The sequence below is a fragment of the Somniosus microcephalus genome, chromosome 5, assembly GCF_052327205.1.
Source record: "Somniosus microcephalus isolate GS21.2 chromosome 5, FLI_Smic_1.0, whole genome shotgun sequence".
Lineage (NCBI taxonomy): Eukaryota > Metazoa > Chordata > Chondrichthyes > Squaliformes > Somniosidae > Somniosus > Somniosus microcephalus.
Genome location: NC_140991.1, coordinates 102,871,884 through 102,890,155, shown reverse-complemented (window position 1 = coordinate 102,890,155; position 18,272 = coordinate 102,871,884). Strand labels below are relative to the sequence as shown.

The 18,272-nt window shown below is 41.3% G+C and overlaps 1 protein-coding gene across 1 annotated transcript in view; it reads right to left on the bottom strand.

Annotated features, from left to right (window-relative positions):
- The window catches only part of egfra (epidermal growth factor receptor a (erythroblastic leukemia viral (v-erb-b) oncogene homolog, avian)), a 369,473-nt gene extending 352,154 nt beyond the window's left edge, over positions 1 to 17,319 (bottom strand). The window contains exon 1 of the mRNA XM_085988057.1: positions 17,108 to 17,319. Coding sequence (XP_085844183.1) covers positions 17,108 to 17,201 — 94 coding nt within the window. The 5' untranslated portion in view covers positions 17,202 to 17,319. The remainder of the gene's footprint in view (positions 1 to 17,107) is intronic.
- Between the last annotated feature and the right edge of the window lie 953 nt (positions 17,320 to 18,272).

The window sequence follows — 18,272 nt, the reverse complement described above, 5'->3', positions numbered from 1 at the left end:
GATGTCGTGCATCGTCATTTGCGCCATGTCCATTTTACCAGAAGCAGCATTAAAGAAATGCTTTAAAAAAAAGTGTGGGAGGCCAGGCAAAATTGAACAATTTGTTCTGGACCATATAACCACAGCTACAAAAAGTTTCTCTTGTTAGAACAATTAAGGCAAGATCTTCAACAGTGACTACCGATAAATTAATTCTGTATGTGTCAAAGTTGTACTTAGTGTCTCGGGATGAATTATTCATACTTGTAGACTGAATAGGTTTGTGAGTCATTATACTTTGTTAGCACAAGCTGACTGAGGAAGCTGAATAAAATGCGAGTATTGGTCATGGCTTGTAAGAGATTTATACTCCAACGATCATTTTATACATGACTCAGATTACATTGTGGAAGTCTCGGTTCTAGAATGGAACACCAAGTAAAATTCCTAAATTGATTGATAAAATGCAACAATTCTAAAAGTCCCTGTAGCAGCCTTTACAAGTCCTGGTTTAGTACAACTGTGATTATTAGTTCAACTGTAGGTTTGATGGTTTGAAGTTTGCAATTTTCCTCAAAGTAACAATATGCAAATTGTGAACGAGATACAATTATTTATTTTGTGCACTGGTAGGCTATTTGGTAAAGGGGGAATGTATATAGAAACTGTGTGCTGTTTGATACAGTTGCCAGTTGATACGGCCTCGGGTGACTGTCTGTGTGGAGTTTGCACATTCTCCCCGTGTTTGCGTGGGTTTCCTCCGGGTGCTCCGGTTTCCTCCCACAGTCCAAAGATGTGTGGGTTAGGTTGATTGGCTATGATAAATTGACCCTTAGTGTTAGGGGGATTAAATACGTGGGGTTACGGGGATAGGGTGGGATATGTGTTGGTGTAGGGGTTACGGGGATCGGGTGGGATATGTGTTGGTGCAGGCTCGATGGGCCGAAATGGCCTCTATCTGCACTGTGGGGTTTCTGTGATTCTGTGATTATATTGTCTTTGTATGGATAAAGGAGCATCTCACTCGTTCATGTAACTTTGACCTATATAGTGCATAGCATTGTCTGTGTTTGCTGGCAACTAACCATTACTTAACATTTTTTTTTCTTGGGCATACTTGTCTGCCTTTCTGCCAGCTCCAATAAATTCATCTCCAACTCCATATCAAATAGACTTCAGTAAAATTCCAGTTATGCTAATTTTGGAGACGCTCGTAAACATACAGGGCAATTAAAAAATGTCTCAAGTGATGCCAGAAATGTTGCAACTTTTGTACTTCTAAATATTTCTTTGATCATAGATTTGTTAATTAAAAATATAAAGGAGTTAACACATTTCTGTCACTTCTCTTAAAATACAAAAGTTATTTACGCATCCATAGAACTTCCCGTTAACAGAAAATTTAAATACTACAGCTTTAAAGACTAAAAGATGCAGCATATGGACACACTCTACACATGTAATTATAGTGAAGTTGCTTTGCAGACAAATGCATGCCTTGTATGAAGGAATGTTACATGCACCATAGAATGACTTTCCATCAGTTTAAAAGGAATCCAGTCTTAATTACACAAGACCTCCACCACCTAGCAGGACAAAGCCAGTAGTTTCATGGGAGCACCATCACCTCCAATTCATACACCATCCTGACTTGGACACATATCGTCGTTCCTTCATTGTCATTGGGTCAAATTCTTGGCACTTCCTATCTAACAGCATTGTAGGAGCAGCTTCAACACAAGGACTGCAGAGGTTCCATAAGGCAGCCAACCATCACCTTCTCAGGGAAACCAGAGATTGGTAATAAATGCTGGCCTTGCCAGTGACGTCTACATCCGGAGAATGAATAAAATAAAAGACACAAACCTTTATGTTCGCCCCATCCCAAGTTAATTTTATAAAATTTCAAGCTCAGCTGGTTCAAATGCAGTTCACACTCAGAACCTCCCATATTGTATGCATAAAGTGGAGTACACAAATTAGTGTAAATAAAATCATTTATTTTTATGCCACTGAGACATAGAAAAGTAAAGGACTGGAAAAGACCAAATATAACCAGGCCCAACATTTAAAAAAATGCCACATTATGCTCTTATACCCCTCAATTACTTCTTTCACCAATAAAAAAAAACTATCCAGCTTAATCTGGAATTCACTGACAGTGGCATTATAGTGAATGTTTGGAAAATCATGGGCGGATGAAGTAGTTAAATCTAAACTGTTGGATTGCGTTGGTTTTCCTGAGCTGGAGTCTAGGACTCCTTCATCAAGCAATTTTTTGGGGTATGTTTATGCCCCCTTTGAATCTTCATTAAGGTTTCCCGCGCCTTCTTTTCGCCACCGTTAACATTTCAACTTCCTTCATCTCTTCTCGTACCTCAGATGCCCAATCCCTGGTCTCGCTTTAGTTGTCCTCATCTGCAACCTTTTCAAAGCCAAGATGTCCCCACTGTAGTACTGTTACCAGAACTGTACAGAATACTCAAATTTCAACCAAACTAATGGGCTATGCAATCTCAATTACCCGACTTGTGTTCTTAATTTTGTTGAATGCTCCATCCATGTTTATTTGTTAAACAATTAAAAGCTGATGGCGTTAAAGGAAAAGCATTAATTTCCTCTGTGGCCAAACAGCCAACGGTGGTTCTAATCCCACCTTAGTGTTCTTACACAAATGTTATTTGAACCTTTGTGTCCCCTATTAACACAACTGCTGGGTTTATTAAGCCAGTAAAAACTCAAATTCTCTGAAAGCAGCCTGGAGTAAGATTCCCAATGGTTTTCAGACTGCAATCGCTCAGTGTGGAGATACTCAAATATCAATTTTGTTGATATATTATTTAGTCCACAACATTTAAAAAAGGAAAAGACAAAGACAAGAGTTCCAATTTCAATAAAAAATTAATGAATCCACAGCATGTAAATGTAGTGGATAAATGTTTGAATACATGTATTAGTAATCAAATAGGGTTAACAGCAGATAGTTAACCAGCACTTTTTCCCCTACCAAAATGCTCATAACTGAGGTTTACAGCATTATTGTACCAAAACATTATAAAAATGTGCAAAAATTTAGTTATGTGAATGAATAGGTTTTAGACTTTGGTACATTTCTCTAATCTTAATGTTATTTAAAATTTAAATCAAAATTTACTAGTATATGTTATGAGATAGGATATCTGCAGTGTTATGTAGTACAGTTGAAACAACAATTTGTAAGAAAGTAGAATCAGGAATTTCTGTTATTTGACAGGTATCTTCCTACAATATTTCAGCTCCAATCTGCTTAGATAATATAAGATTACAGTGTACTTTGTTTCAGTTCTGATAGTCTTCAACTAATCACATAGAAATTAGGATTCTGCTATAAATGATAGATTACATTATATATTTAAAATATCAATCTAAAAGCATTATAAAATTTATAAAAATTATGTGGGCACTCAGAGACCTTTTCTTCCCCTCTTCAAGAGGGCATCTGCTGACAGCACATGACTGCTTGGGAGGTAGGGTGAGTTTCCAGCAATCACCGACAGGCCGAAAACATTTTATGTAAGTATCAATCCTAATTCAGAATTAATCCACTTTAACCAACCAGTTTTCAATAAAAGCTATTAAAACTAGTTCTACAAATACAATCAATTTATTGACTATTGGCAATAAAAAAATTAAATGACATCTCAATGCTACATCAGTACCAGTCAATTTCAGGATGTCACTCTCTTCATGGCCCTTTCACACATAACAACATCTTGCATTAATATAGCACCTTTAACTCAGTAAAACATGCCAATGGTGGAGCAAAAGAAAATTAGGGTAATGTAGGAGTGCTTGAACTCCTAACGAAAGTACCGAGACTGAAACTAGCAGTTAACCAAACGTGGTTTAATGCACTAGTAAAAGTTACAAACAAAAACGCAGGAGAAACTCTATACAGGTCTGTACACCAACTGGTTCCACGAGGACAGAGGGGGAACGCCTCTCCCCTCTGACATCATGACGTCATCACGTTTCCCGCTGTTGGGAACGGCACGTGACCTGCGTGATGACGTCATCGCGCTGGATCGCCATTTTACCGAACCCGCGCTGTTTATACAGAGCAAACACTTAAAGGTAACAAGCCCCTGTTAAAGGCAATTATATACATTACTGCAAGACTCTCTTGGTGGCTTTGCCACAGTAGCACAAGAGGCCAGAACTAGAGGACAGCAGAGATCTGAGGGCTGTAGGGCTAGAGGTTACTGAGATAGGGAGGGGTGAGGCCATTGAGTGATTTGAAAACAAGGATGAGAATTTTAAAATCGATGCGTTGCCTTGGCCGGGAGCCAATGTGGATCAACGAGCACAGGGTGGTTGGTGAACGGGACTTTCACCAATGAGGATAGTTAAAATACAGCTTGGTAGTGCAGCTTTGATGATCTGCAGCCGAAGTGATGAAAAAACAAAAATAATGTTCACAGTCTTATAAAAGTTGCACATTGACTCATTTCATGGGTGTTGTCTGCTTAGGTATTACTGAGTCCAAGTTCAATTCTTGGAACAACCCAATGCCAAAATCCAGTCTGCTGCAGCAACCAATGTAGCACTCAGTTTAAACTTTTTTCTAAAGAGCTATTTAAACAAAAGTTATTACAGCTTTCACAGCAAATGATTGGTGTCACTGTTCATCAACACTAAAATATCACTGTGCACAAACCTAGCAGTCTCTTGTAATTCAACTATCCAGGCAACAACTCTCCTTGAAGAGTGATCACATCCTCTCCCTGTGCACTATCCATCCAAGAAGCTGATACAACAATCTGTTCCCCCAGTGCTCCCTACTTCATTATACTCTCCTCAATTTAACTGCACACTTCAACTTATCTTCACCACACAGATGTGTTTCACAAGCTGTGATTATTTAATTTTATTTGAAATCATCATTTCAGTGTTATAACATCAACACATTCTTAAATATGTCATCGTTGCCGCCGCCATTTTGTTGTCCTCCTGCTCCCTGGGCTTCTTTGGTAAGCAGTGCCTGAACTTCCTGGTGGCGGTCGCAGGGTAAGTGCTCTCCCTGAGTCGGTTGGCCCACTCCCGCTACAGACGCTGTGCATCGGCGCTGATAAGTTCGGCGAGGAGGCAGCAGAAGCAGCGATGGAGGCCACGACGACCCGCTGTAGCACGGCAGCCAGCAGCTCCTCGGCGGGAGGCTTGGAGGTCAAACCGGTAGTAGGGGAGGCGGCCAGCGGACCGAGGGCGGGAAAAGCAGGCCCTGGAAGGTCGGACACCGCGAGAGGCTCGGAGGTCAGACCGGGTGGAAGGAGAGCCAGGGAGAAGCAGGACCCGGGACATCGGTACCACGGCGGCTGAAGATTGTCGGGCAGGAGTGCGGGAAAGGCAGAGTGAGGCGAGAGCGGACCCTATTGTGATGGCGCTGATGAAGATGGCTGCCGTCTTTGCGAGCTCCATGCGTACCAGGCAGCTAAGTGTCCTTTGCTGCTTGGTGCGCTCGGCTCGTTAAGAAAAAAGCATTTCACTGACTGGATTTAATTTGTTGTATTTGGTTATGTGACAAATAAAAATTGAAATAAGATAAATATCTACTGCAGTAAACCTGTTTCACTTATTTGATGCATTACAATATTATATACTAGCAAGGGGGGCCTGGCGTTGCCAGGGCAGTTTAGAGGGTGGCACGGTTGATGGCCGGCCGCTGCCCCGCTCCCCCGCTTTGTGTCTCGGGCCGCGCGGTTGACGGCCGGCCGCTGCTGGTCCCCCGCTGTGTGTCCCGGGCCGAGCAGTTGTGAGGCCCGGCCCGAGTGACCCCAACTCACCTCCCGCTCCGGCGGGCCGACACAGCTGCCCTGCTTGCTGTTGAGGAAAAGCAGGGGAAAAAATGGGGGCGAAGTTTCGGAAGGAGTGAGGCGAGAGCGGACCCTATTGTGATGGCGCCGTGTAGGTACGCTCTATAGATAGATGATGATTTTGGAAGAAGCTGAATCTGGTTTGAATAATCTACAAACCTGATTCAATCATCATTTACATACCGGTTTGTCATTTTGTACCCATGTATTGTACAGTAACTGTCAGACAAAATTAATGTAATTGAACAGCTAATTACCATAGAATTAACATTAAATAATTCACTGACACGGCAGCTAGAGTAGTAAAATTGGCATTAGATGCTGTGGAGGGGACAACTACTTGTATTTATATAGCGCCTTTAACGTAGTAAAATGTCCCAAGGTGCTTCAGAGTAGTGTTATAAAACAAAATTTGACACCTAGTCACATAAGGAGATATTAGGGCAGATAGGTTTTAAGGAGCATCTTAAAAGGAGGAGAGAGAAGTGGAGAGGTTTAGGGAGGGAATTCCAGAGCTTAGGGCCTTGGCAGCTGAAGGCACGGCCACCAACGGTGGAGTGATTAAAATCAGGGATGCTCAAGAGGACTGAATTAGTGACCACATTTCAATCAAGTGGCTTTGTGGGCATTCATCAACCACTCAGCCTGTATCGCTGTCATTTTTGTTTCAGAGTTCGTTGATTGAACATCCCACCAATTCCATTATTTTATATTTTACATGCAGCTTTGAACTTGCGCTTGAAACATTTCACAAGAATAGACAGCAATATCACTTGGAAGAAATCTGACCAGAATACATAAATTCGAATTATTCCTCACTGCGACACGCAGGCTGGATTTTTAATCAGAAGGTGGGTCAGGAAACTCTGTTTAACCCGCAGGCCCAGATTAACATTTTAAAGTTCTGTTTCCCACTCGCAGCCAGCCAGATGGAGTGGGTGGAGATCAGAGGCCTCGTTGCGGGGGAATTGGAGGCCTCTTGGGGAGATTGGAGGGCTCGGGTTGGTGGTCTGATCGTAGGGGGTAGTTGAGGCAGAGACCCTAGCTCCAGCAGGCAGTGGAAAGGCACTTACCTCCTGGATCCAGCAGTCCTCGCCTTCCTTTAGCTAGTGGGTTTCCCGAGGCTCGGGAAATGCGACTAGCCACAGTTAAATTTGTAATGGTGGATCACCATGAGGCATGCCAGCCTCATTATGATATTTAAATGGGCAACTCACCAGAGACAGGGTTGGCTCCCCGCCCCACATTCCACCTTCGTTAAAACCAGAAGTGGGCGGGCTGGGGTTGGGATTCAGTTTTTTAACCATTTAACCTCCCACCTGCTTTTGAGGGTTAAAATTCCCCTGGCAGAGTCTAAACCATGAAGTATAAGCCAGGAATTATATACTAGATTTATATCATGTACAGAATGCAAAATAAAGATTGGCATAGAAAGATGGGATTGAGATAAGAGAGACAGAAAAAGTATTTTTTTTAAATCTCAAACACTAATTAAATTCTGAATGAATGAGACTCCACAATTGTAAATTAAATTTTCAGTGCCAGAGAGGTTGTTTAGCAGTAATTATGACTGATCACACCATTAAAATTCACTTACATCTGAATGTATCAGCCATGACTTTTTTTTAAAGTGTGTTTAATGGGTAACTTCACACCCTTACATTGATTTGAATGAATGCGGAGTCTATCGGCAAGGTACTGTTATACTGTGGAGGAGCAAGGTAACACTGACCGCAACTTCCGGATTTCCACGTTTAACTGTGCATGTGCAGACTCCGGAAGTTGCTGTCTGATTTACTCCATAATAATGGTGAGTGCCGATAGCCTCACCGTTATTCGCAACGCAAATTTCAGGCCAAACTGTATGACAGATATTTTGCGACAGATGCAGATTATTTTTTAAATTGAGAAACTAATGTGAAGCGCTAAGGCCCATAGATCAGGGCACTATTGGGGTTAAAAAAAAAATTACAAAATTCAGTTATCCAATAGCTATTTAGCTTTACAATCATAATGGAATGCCATATGTACTAATGACTTAAATGAAGGGCTTTCTTTCATTATTTATAATCTGCATCACTGCTCGTTAAGTTTTGTACGTAGTACTAAAAACAGCTTTAAAATATACAAGTAAAATCTCCAGGTTTTAACTATTCATCATCTTTAAATGTAAAATGATGACAGCAGTCTGCAGATAGCTAGGAAAGCCAACATCAAGAACTTGTATTTATATAGCGCCTTTAACATAGTAAAATGTCCCACGGCGCTTCACAGGAGTGTTACAAGACAAAAAATTTGACACCGAGCCACATAAGGAGAAATTAGGGCAGATAACCAAAAGCTTGGTCAAAGAGGTAGGTTTTAAGAAGCGTCTTAAAAGGAGAAAAAAAGAGGTGGAGGGGTTTAGGGAGGGAATTCCGGAGCTTAGGGCCTAGGCAGCTGAAGCTACACACCAAAATGTACTAAATTTGCTAAAAATCCTTAGAATGCATGATCTTTCAAAATGGTGAGCCAAATTTTCATTGTTTTGTACTCCAGTCCAACTGGCAACTTTTATTTTTCCAAATTCCTGTTAAACCACGTCCTAGCAATTATCTTGTTTGTGCAGCCAACCAAATTAAGATCAGAATATATTGCTCTAAATGGAACTAGAGTCACCAGTGCTAACATACACCTTTCCACCAAACCAGTGCACATGTCTGGTGGTATCCAATTACTATCGCCTGCAGAATCTAGGTTCTGTAGTGAGCAGGACATGATGCACCGTTTACGCCATTCAAATCTGTTTGGTTTTGGGCCAGTTAAAAAGCATCCATGTTGAGAGGTGGGTAGCGTCAGCATAAACAAATCTGCTTCAGTTCGATGGTATGTTTTTTATTTAGAACAGCTGCAGATTGGGAATAAATCTGGGCTTGCAGCTGCTCTGTCAGTTCAGTATCCATGGAGGTCCAATACTCTGAGGGAGTTAGTTGCAATTATCTGCCTGTGGTGTTGCCATCAGTTTTGAACTGATCTTTTGATATGTAAACTTTAGTTCCTGTGTTTGTGAGACCTGAAGACAAATCCAACATTTCTTCATGCAAAGTAAACCAAATGAATGTTGCCAATTAACACATGCTTGGTAAATTCCACGTAGAGTAAACCCAATTAATTCTACCCAATAACTTCAGTGCCAAACTTTGTTAAAGTGTTTAAGTTTTAGTAAATAGAAATGGGTAAAAGATGACAAGTTTTTGTCTGTATGAAGGTTCTGTTATCTACATAATTTCCTAACTCATCATCAGGACCAGAAAAATGTATTGTAACCAATAACCTATTTCTTTTTTAATTGTTGACGTTTCTAAACAAGAACTCTTAAGTATTGAAACACTACACTAGAGAATGATGGAGTATCATATAAATTCTGCTCCTCTTTGTTTACTGCAGAGGTCAAGTGAATTTGTATGACCCACCAACTGAATATGGCCCTTCCGAACCTTTATTGTGCACCATGCAAGATTCAAGGGCGCCTTTATTTTAGTGGTTAAAGTGGCTTAAATTTGGAGCCAGCTGGAAAACAACCTATTGGCCCGTGTTTGCTCTTACCAAGAAAAGCTTTGGCAGCTGTGCGTGCACAGCAGGACATACCAGCCAGGGCGGACTGGCTCCCCCGAAAGGGCACGGGATCCTCACAGAGAAAGGGGGCCACCGATAATACAGCGCTATAGAACCATTCATGGGTGGCGGCTCTCTGGATTTCCCATATGACCAGTCTGCCCCCCGATACCAGCACACAAACAGATTTGTTGTATGCTTCAGAAAGACAATTTATAGCAGTAATAAAGTCTTTACAGAAATGTAAACAATAGCTTTAAATGCAGAGAACATAAGAAGAGTAGTCAGATGGAAAAGGCCATTCAACCCAAGGTTTTTCCCACTATTACATTAACATTTCCATCATAACTTCTAATAGTATTTTTAATAACCCCAATGTTCTGGTCTCCGTTTTCTACCTTGGTAAATTATTCCAACCATTTATCATGCTTTAGGTAAAGCAGTTTTTCCTGGCATCTGTTCTAATTTTACTTATTAATTTCTGTTTATGTCTCCTATTTAATATTTTTTTAATGTAAGATGCTTCAAAAAAAAGATGCTTTGAAATTCAATACTTGCTATCATGGAAGTCACACAATCTAGCATAATGAAGTAGGTGTACATACATGCAAAATTATTTATTTTTTGTCAGTTACGTGTTACCTGCAGTCTGTCAATTTAGGATTCTTTAGCCTAGGTGAGAAAGAAAGTCTAAGAAATGGGACATGGAGAGACTTTTTGTACAAAAATGTAATTCTTTTTACAGAAGAAAATACCATTTAATTTGATGTTTTAGTAAAATTGTTAATTTTATTACCAGCACATTGACCCTCAAGTAGGATCTCCCTACCTGCTGGGCCACTCCAAGGACATGGATAGTCTTGGATCTGTAACTTCAAATTAGCCTGAGTGCTACTCCAAGCTGCATGGCCCTGGGAAACTGTGCTACTTGTAAACATTTATACTGGACATTATTTCACCTGAATGTGTTGCATACAAAGAAGGAAAAAACTGCTCGTATTCACACATTACTGGTATCACTCGAGGCACAGGCCCATACTGTCCTCTATCTTTTTAATAAAGATCGCAAATCACATTCCCCAGAGTTCAAATGTGGATGCTCGACACCATAAAAAGTGTCTCTTCACTTAGGCAGTCCCTCGGAACCGAGGATGACTTGCTTCCACACTAAAAATGAGTTCTCAGGTGACTGATGAGACCAATGCGGGACCTACAGTCTCTGTCACAGGTGGGGCAGACGGTGGTTGAAGGGGCGGGTGGGTGGGGTACTTGGGTTGATGTGCGCTCCTCGCGCTTGGCTTCCGCTTGCTCCCGGCGAAGAGACTCGAGGTGTTCGGCGCCTTCCCGGATGCTTCTCCTCCACTTTGTGCAGTCTTGGGCCAGGAATTCCCAGGTGTCGGTGGGGATGTTACACTTTTTCAAGGAGGCTTTGAGGGTGTCCTTGAAGTGTTTCCTCTGCCCACCTGGGGCTCTCTTGCCGTGCCGGAGCTCCGCGTACAGCGCTTGTTTTGGGAGTCTCGTATCGGGCATGCAGACAATGTGATCCGTCCATCAGAGCTGATGAAGCTTTGACCACGCTCAGATACTGGGGATGTTGGCCTGAGCAAGAACACTGACGTTGGTGCGTCTATCCTGCCAATGGATTTGCAGGATCTTGCGAAGGCAGCGTTGGTGGTACCTCTCCAGTGCTTTGAGGTGCCTGTTGTACATGGTCCATGTCTCTGAGGCATACAGCAGGGCGGTACATAAAGTGTACTGAAATAAGAATACACCCAAACCACGTGCGTATGTTTTGACACACTTGCTTAAACTCTTATCTTAATTAGATTAATTCATCATTGGTAAAGCTTTCTCTATTTCTACCTGATTAAAGAACCAAGAAGAAAGTTGTTGTCAAGGGCTTTGTTGAAACTCAACTGTTTTTATTAGCTTGTAGTTGTTTTATCCCCCTTACACCGCACAATGCGTCGATGGGCTGGTTTTCCATCGTAAGTTAATGGCAAGTTATGCTGCAGCTCACGTGCATCATGAGAACAGGATCACTTCTCCCAGAAGACTCACACCTAGTGCAAATTCTGAACCAGCATAAGTTCAGTAGTGTTCATTGTAATTTAGTGTAATATAAAAACAACCACTTTGCACCAAGATAAGGCATATAGTACAAGTACCAGGGTGTAAACCACACTACTCTATAATATGTGAAATAGTAGGAATTTTTTCTGGTCGGAATTTCAAATATTTCTAATGCAGAATGGTCTATTAGTTTTGACTCAGTTTAGAGGGAACTGTTTTTGATAGTGTTAGTTGAGAGAAGAATCTTGACCAGACACCAGGAGCACTCCATGTTCTTCTTTGAATAGTGCTCTGGGGTCTTTTAAGTCAACCTGAAGAGGCATACAGGACTTGGTTTGAAGTCCCTGCCAGAAGTCAGCACCTTTGATAATGCAGTACTCCACTGAACGGTCAGCCTGGATTATTTGCTCAAGTCCTTAGTAGGGCTTGAATCCACAACCTTTTGCCTCAAAGCGCTACCAACTGAGGCAAGCCGACATTAGAATTTGATATGCACCACTGACAAAATTGGACTGCAGTTATTCTCTTGCTTTATCAAATGTACATAGGCAAGGATACAAGTGATAGTAACAGCAAGGTGAACTAACAAGGTTTGTTGGCTCAGTTTCATATACTGTTTTATGACACTGCTGTGAAGCACCTTGGGACGTTTTACTACATTAAAGGCACTATATAAATACAAGTTGTTGTTGTTTAAAGAGTGCCGGTTACCAGAGAGGATGAGGAGACAAAAACAGATGCTGTCATTGACACAATAAGTCTGTGACGCACCACTGCATTATAGTTGGGCCGAATGGCCGGTTTCTGTGCCGTATATCCTATGTAATAGCACCGAGTGTCTGTAAACAGACACTAACAGAGGTTTGCCAAACATTCTTGAAGATAGTGTCCCTTTACACAGAAAGATCAACAGGTCACCAATGTAAAAGAAAAAAAGCGTCAAATTTTGGTTAATATTTGTTTAGTTGGAAAAATTCTACCGTATCTGTATTATTTTTTTCCAAAAGTTATTCACGTCTTCCTGCAACTGCAACAATTTAATTAATATCAATATACAAGGCCAAAAAAATTCCTTCCTCCCCTTGCCATAGATATTTTGTTTGTATACAGTGACATGCGCGCCATATGGTGGATGAGCAGTCCATGAAACAGTACTCACTCATCCAAGCACAGGCTAATCGCTTGCTGGTAACGCAGCTTTGAAAAACTGAAAATTATAGTGTTCAAACTGAACTGTATAATAATGAATTGTGGTAGTACTATGCATTGACAAAAGATTTTGTGAATAAAATTTCTGGAGGGACAACCACCTCACAGAATCAGTGAATCTTTCATTACTGCATTAAACAGTGCAAAAATACTTGCAGCTTGTGCTAATAAAAGAGCAAACGCCTAAAATGAGGCATTTATTGAATTGCTTTGATAAAGAAAAACCTTTTCTATAGTTGCTTAAAGTGTACTGAATGTCTATTGAAATGCAAAGCAAGGTGGCAGAACTTCATTTTATTGAAGACATACACCAAATATCATTAACAGTTCTATGACTTAGTGCAAAATCCAGTTTTTATTTTACAAAAGAATTTGAACGAAAAGGCTTCAGTCTTTCACAATTACATAGAATATACAGCACATAAACAGGCCTTTCAGGCCATCTAGTCTTTGCTGATGTTTATACTCCACACGACTCTCCTCCCATTCCATCTGCCTTATCTCAACCTTTCAGCATAACTTTCTATTCCCTTTTCTCTCATGTACTCATCCAGTTTCCTTTTCAAAGCATCTAAGCTTATTTGCCTCAACCACTTCCTGTGGTAGTGAGTTTCACAGGATGATCTTCAATGTTCAAAAGGTATACTTAAAATAATACATTCCATGTAACCAAGACTATAATGAATTAATTATATTCATAAACAAAATAACTCAAATTAACTTCAAGTTAAATTTTTTTTAACCAAATCTCAAATAAACCTGTCAGCTGACTGAAAGATGAGGGTATTAAAGATCATTAGCAGTGGTAAATAGTCTGGAACGTGACTTTATATTTAGTAGTTTTACATTCAATTTTCCTGCAATCACGTTGAATGGAGTTCGAATGACAGGTCACTGACCTGAAGCATTAACCCTATGTTTCTTTCTCCACAGATGCTGCCTGGCCTGCTGAGTGTTTCCAGCATTGTGTGTTTTTATTTTAAGATTCCTAGCATCTACAGCATTTTCTCTCATCTCCCCCCAGCCCAACATTAATTAAGGCACATACACAAGCTGGCTTAAATTACTGACATGACTAAGAATACCATAAAGTTAAAGAGACATATGCTAACCACATAACTTAATTAAAAACTATAACAGCATTTTTATTGTCTGAATAGTGATCTCTTGATAAAGCTTATTTCTAGCTAACCCATTTTGCTAAAAGCTTGCCGCTGCAGTTAAAGAGCAGATATCAGCTTGACAGAGCACTAAGTTGTACTTTCCGACTCAGTCAGGTGATGCAGCACTCTGGATACATGTACCTACAAATGTTGAAGTTTTTATTTACTGTTAGAAAGCTGACTTCTCCCTGAGAAAATCAGATAACCCTCAGATCACTTGATGTAACTGCAGTTTGTTGCAGGTTCTGTTAGTGAGATATGAAAACTGCCTTGAAATGATACAGGACCTATTAATGTATATAACAGGCACACAATACAACTGAAACCTGTTAGCTACGAAGCCTCGGTATATAGTGTTTGAATTGATTTGCTGAACAGAGAAACACACACATGACTTTACACAAAATTCTGTATCTGAAGCAACCCTAAAGTAATATCCATGTTCATAGATGATATAACTGGCTAGTTCAAACCTTAAGACTTCTACCCAGTTACTGCTTGCTGAAGACACCTTGTAGATAATCTCAGCAGTAAAATGTACAATGCACGTGAATGTAAATATGCTGCAAATACTATTGAAAAGTAAGTCGACCTTTGAGATCAAATGTTTGAAAAGCTGGAAATATATTAATTTACAATGAAAGGATGATTTTTTAAAAACTGCTTAGTTTGATTACAAGAACCTTACAGATTGAATGCAAAGTGACAAAGTTAATCATATATCATCACACATGACCTTTCCAATAACTAAACTCGACACCCCTCTGCCAATGGCACGGCAATCTGCAACAAAAATATAAATGTAAAGAGAATTCTGTTTTTTCTGGAACACCGCAAATGAAGGAAAATTGGGTGGCTGCACACATTAGTTCATTTCTCGAATGTACATTTATTCAGGAGGGAAAATTTAATGCAGAGTTGTGTTAAACTTAGTTTGGCTGGCTTTGGGCACAAGCCCAGTGTGCGTACTAGAACTGCAATATATTGTGCTAACCAAACAGTGGCACTAATTAATAACATGTACTGACACCAAACTGGATGGTGCACTGGTCTTTTACCTCTGAGCTGGGTTCAATCAAGACCAGGTTGATGGGATGAAAGACTTTTGCTGGCTGTAAGGTCCCGACTTTTGAGAGTTTGGACAGTTTTACAATCCAATGGGGGGGGGGGGGGGGCAGTACAAAATTGCCATAATTCAGCAATTAAGATACTAAACTGGCAATTTCATTCAGAGAGACGAGGATACAAAATGAGCAGATTGGTAAAGTAAGCAATATTCTCGTGGTTCACCAATGGGATAGAGGCAGTCAGAGAGTGCTAGTCCCCAGTACCCGCTATAGTACTCTGCGCACAGTCTGAAAAGATCTAAACGAGAACACAAGTGATGACTGTGGCAAGGGGTACATAGGAACAGGAGTAGGCCATTCAACCCCTTGAGCCTATTCTGCCATCCAGTTAGATCATGGATGATCTGTAACTTAACACCACTCTACCCGCCTTGGTTCCGTAACCCTTAATACCCTTGCCTAATAAAAATCTATCAATCTCAGTTTTGAAATGTTCAATTGACCTAGCCTCAACAGCTTTTTGGGGGGAGTTCCAGATTTCTTGAAATCACTAAATAACTTGCAAGGTTTTATGGGTTTTAATACAACACTGCAATCCTCAAGTAAAATTATCATTCCCGTAAATTAATATGGACAATCACAATGTTTTCCTTCATGTCCAGTGCAGCCTAAAAAGTCTTTATACTTTAATTTTGAAGCAAATTGCTATGATTATTGATATTATTGGGACAGAGTAATGATTTTCATTGTGTATCTAACCTGACCTAGGAGTTGGATATCAACATAGGGTCATGAATGAAAGGCATTTAACTTCCTAGCACTATTTTCCCCCATTCTGGTCAGCACAGAAAAGTAAAATAGCTCATTTGCAAATATCTGATTCACTGCTATGGAGCAACTCACAAAACAACCACCTCAACCTTGTACTCCCATGCATACAGACTAAAGGACAGTTGAGTTATCAGAACATTAAAGAACTACTTCCGTCAACCAACTTCAAACAGCTAATTCAAGCTTTTAAACTACTGGAAGAACAAGTATTCTGAAGAGAATGTCACTCAGCAGTCAGATATGATGACAGATCATGAAACCACAACTCAGTGCAACATGATAAATTATTTCGCCCCAGAAGCAGGCCAGTCACAACTTTATTGCTTGTGACTTTTATAGTCAACTGCACTGCAAGAATTATTCATCATGTTGCCGAGATATCAGTGGCCATTGGGTTAGCAGAACTCAGCATTACGGAGCTGTTACTGCAGATGTTACATGTCTAATTCCAGAGGGCATTCCGTACTTAAACTAACTTCAAAACATGTGCATAATGCTTCACTGAGGACAACCTCGCTTCTTTGGTAGAATGCTAAAGCCCATGTAACATTAATCAAGGTTATGTTGTTGTGCAGGATTACAATTGTTGACTGATTATAAAATAAAGACAAAACAATTCACACATTCTGGTGTAACTAACAAAAGCAGAGCAACAATCACATCCTAATGTGATTACATTACACAATCTTTACCTGCAATAATCCATAGTTAGAGGAGATGCTCAACGATTCAGAAATACACCTTATGTTGCCTGATTCTTTGGAGCTGTGCTTTAAGTAAGAGTGCACGCGAATTATAAATTTAGATAAGAAAGCGAGGAAAGAAATGTTCCACATTGCTGGTCGCAGACGTGTGTTTGTTTAGAGAAAAGCAAACTTTATGACCCTCCCCCGGCAGCAGAAACATCCCACAACTCAACTGCTTTCTTATGGAGTTTCTTACAGGTTAAAGTCCCGGAGCAAAAAAGAAAATGAAACACTATAAAAACCTAGATACACATTCAGGATCAGTTTAGTTACCCAGATTGTCAGAACATCTTTTAAAAAAACAGCCCAGTTCTCCCCAATGAGAGGGGGTGAGAGCCCAGAATGACTGAAAGCCCCAGGAACACAGCTCCCACACGGCTTGAAGGGCTGGGAAAGCCGAGAGACGGGGCACATTCCTGCACTCGGGACACCTCGCTCCTCCCCCGCAGCCCTTCCCTTCACACTCTTTGCCCTGAAATGTTCATTCACGGAGGTGTCTCGGAAGAAGAGGGGCGGTATCAGCAGCTACTGCTTTCAGAGTAAAGTTTCTCTCTCTCTCTCTCCCCGCGCTGTGGAAGACGCCTTGTGCTGCTTACCTTCCCTGGACAGGGACTCGCTGCCGAGGCTCAGGAGGATGAGGAGGTGGAGGTGGAGGGAGCCGGGGAGCAGGGACCGCAGCGAGCCGCTCATGGTTCAGTTGCTTCACTCTTGGCGAGAGCCCATGTTGAGCACAGAGCGGGACAGGCTGCAGTAGCGCTGAGTCTTGCCAGCCCAGCCTATGTCTGAGGATCTGCGCCTCCCTCCCAGTGTCAGCTCCAAGTCAACACTCGGCCTGACGTCAACTCGCTGGGAGGAGAGAGAGAGAGCACAGGTGAGACTGACTCACTGGGTCCTAAACTCCACACACACACACTGAAGCCCCCAGGTTACTGTTAACAGACTCAACCTCAGGGATAGAACAGGATACATGAACCTGACCACACATTTAAGGTGGAGATAGTCACATTTTTGCAAGATAAGGGAGTGAAGTGTTATGGGGAGCGGGCGGGGAAGTGGCTTTGAGCCCAAGATCAGCCATGCTCTTATTGAATGGCAGAGCAGGCTCGAGGGGCCAAGTGGCCTATTCCTGCTCCTATTTCTTATCTGTGTACGCATATCCTATTAACCCTTCAGCCATGGCTCAGTAGCACCCTCGCCTCTGTGTTAAAAGGTTATGGGTTCAAGCCCCACTCCAGAACCTTAAGCACAAAATCTAGGCTGACACTCCAGTGTAGTACTGAGGGACAGCTGAGCTGTCGGAGGTGCTGTCTTTCAGATGAGACGTTAAACCGAGGCCCGTCTTCTCTCTCAGGTGGATGTAAAACATCCCACGACACTATTTTGAAGAAGAGAAGGGGAGTTATCCCTGGTGTCCTGGGCAATATTTATCCCTCAACCAACATAAGAAAAACAGATTATCTGGTCATTATCACATTGCTGTTTGTGGGAGCTTGCTGTGTGCAAATTGGCTACCACATTTCCTACATTACAATAGTGACTACACTTCAAAAGTACTTCATTAGCTGTAAAGCGCTTTGGGATGTCCGGTTGTCGTGAAAGATGCTATATAAATGCAAGTCTTTCTTTTCTTTCCAGTACTTCAGGAGGCTGGCCCGTGAGAAAGGGAGAGATGGAACTCACAGCATGCACAGATCTGTACAGCCGTACAGATCTAGCCCTTCTCTCCTTTCTACATTTGTTCTTCCAGCACTGACACGTCTC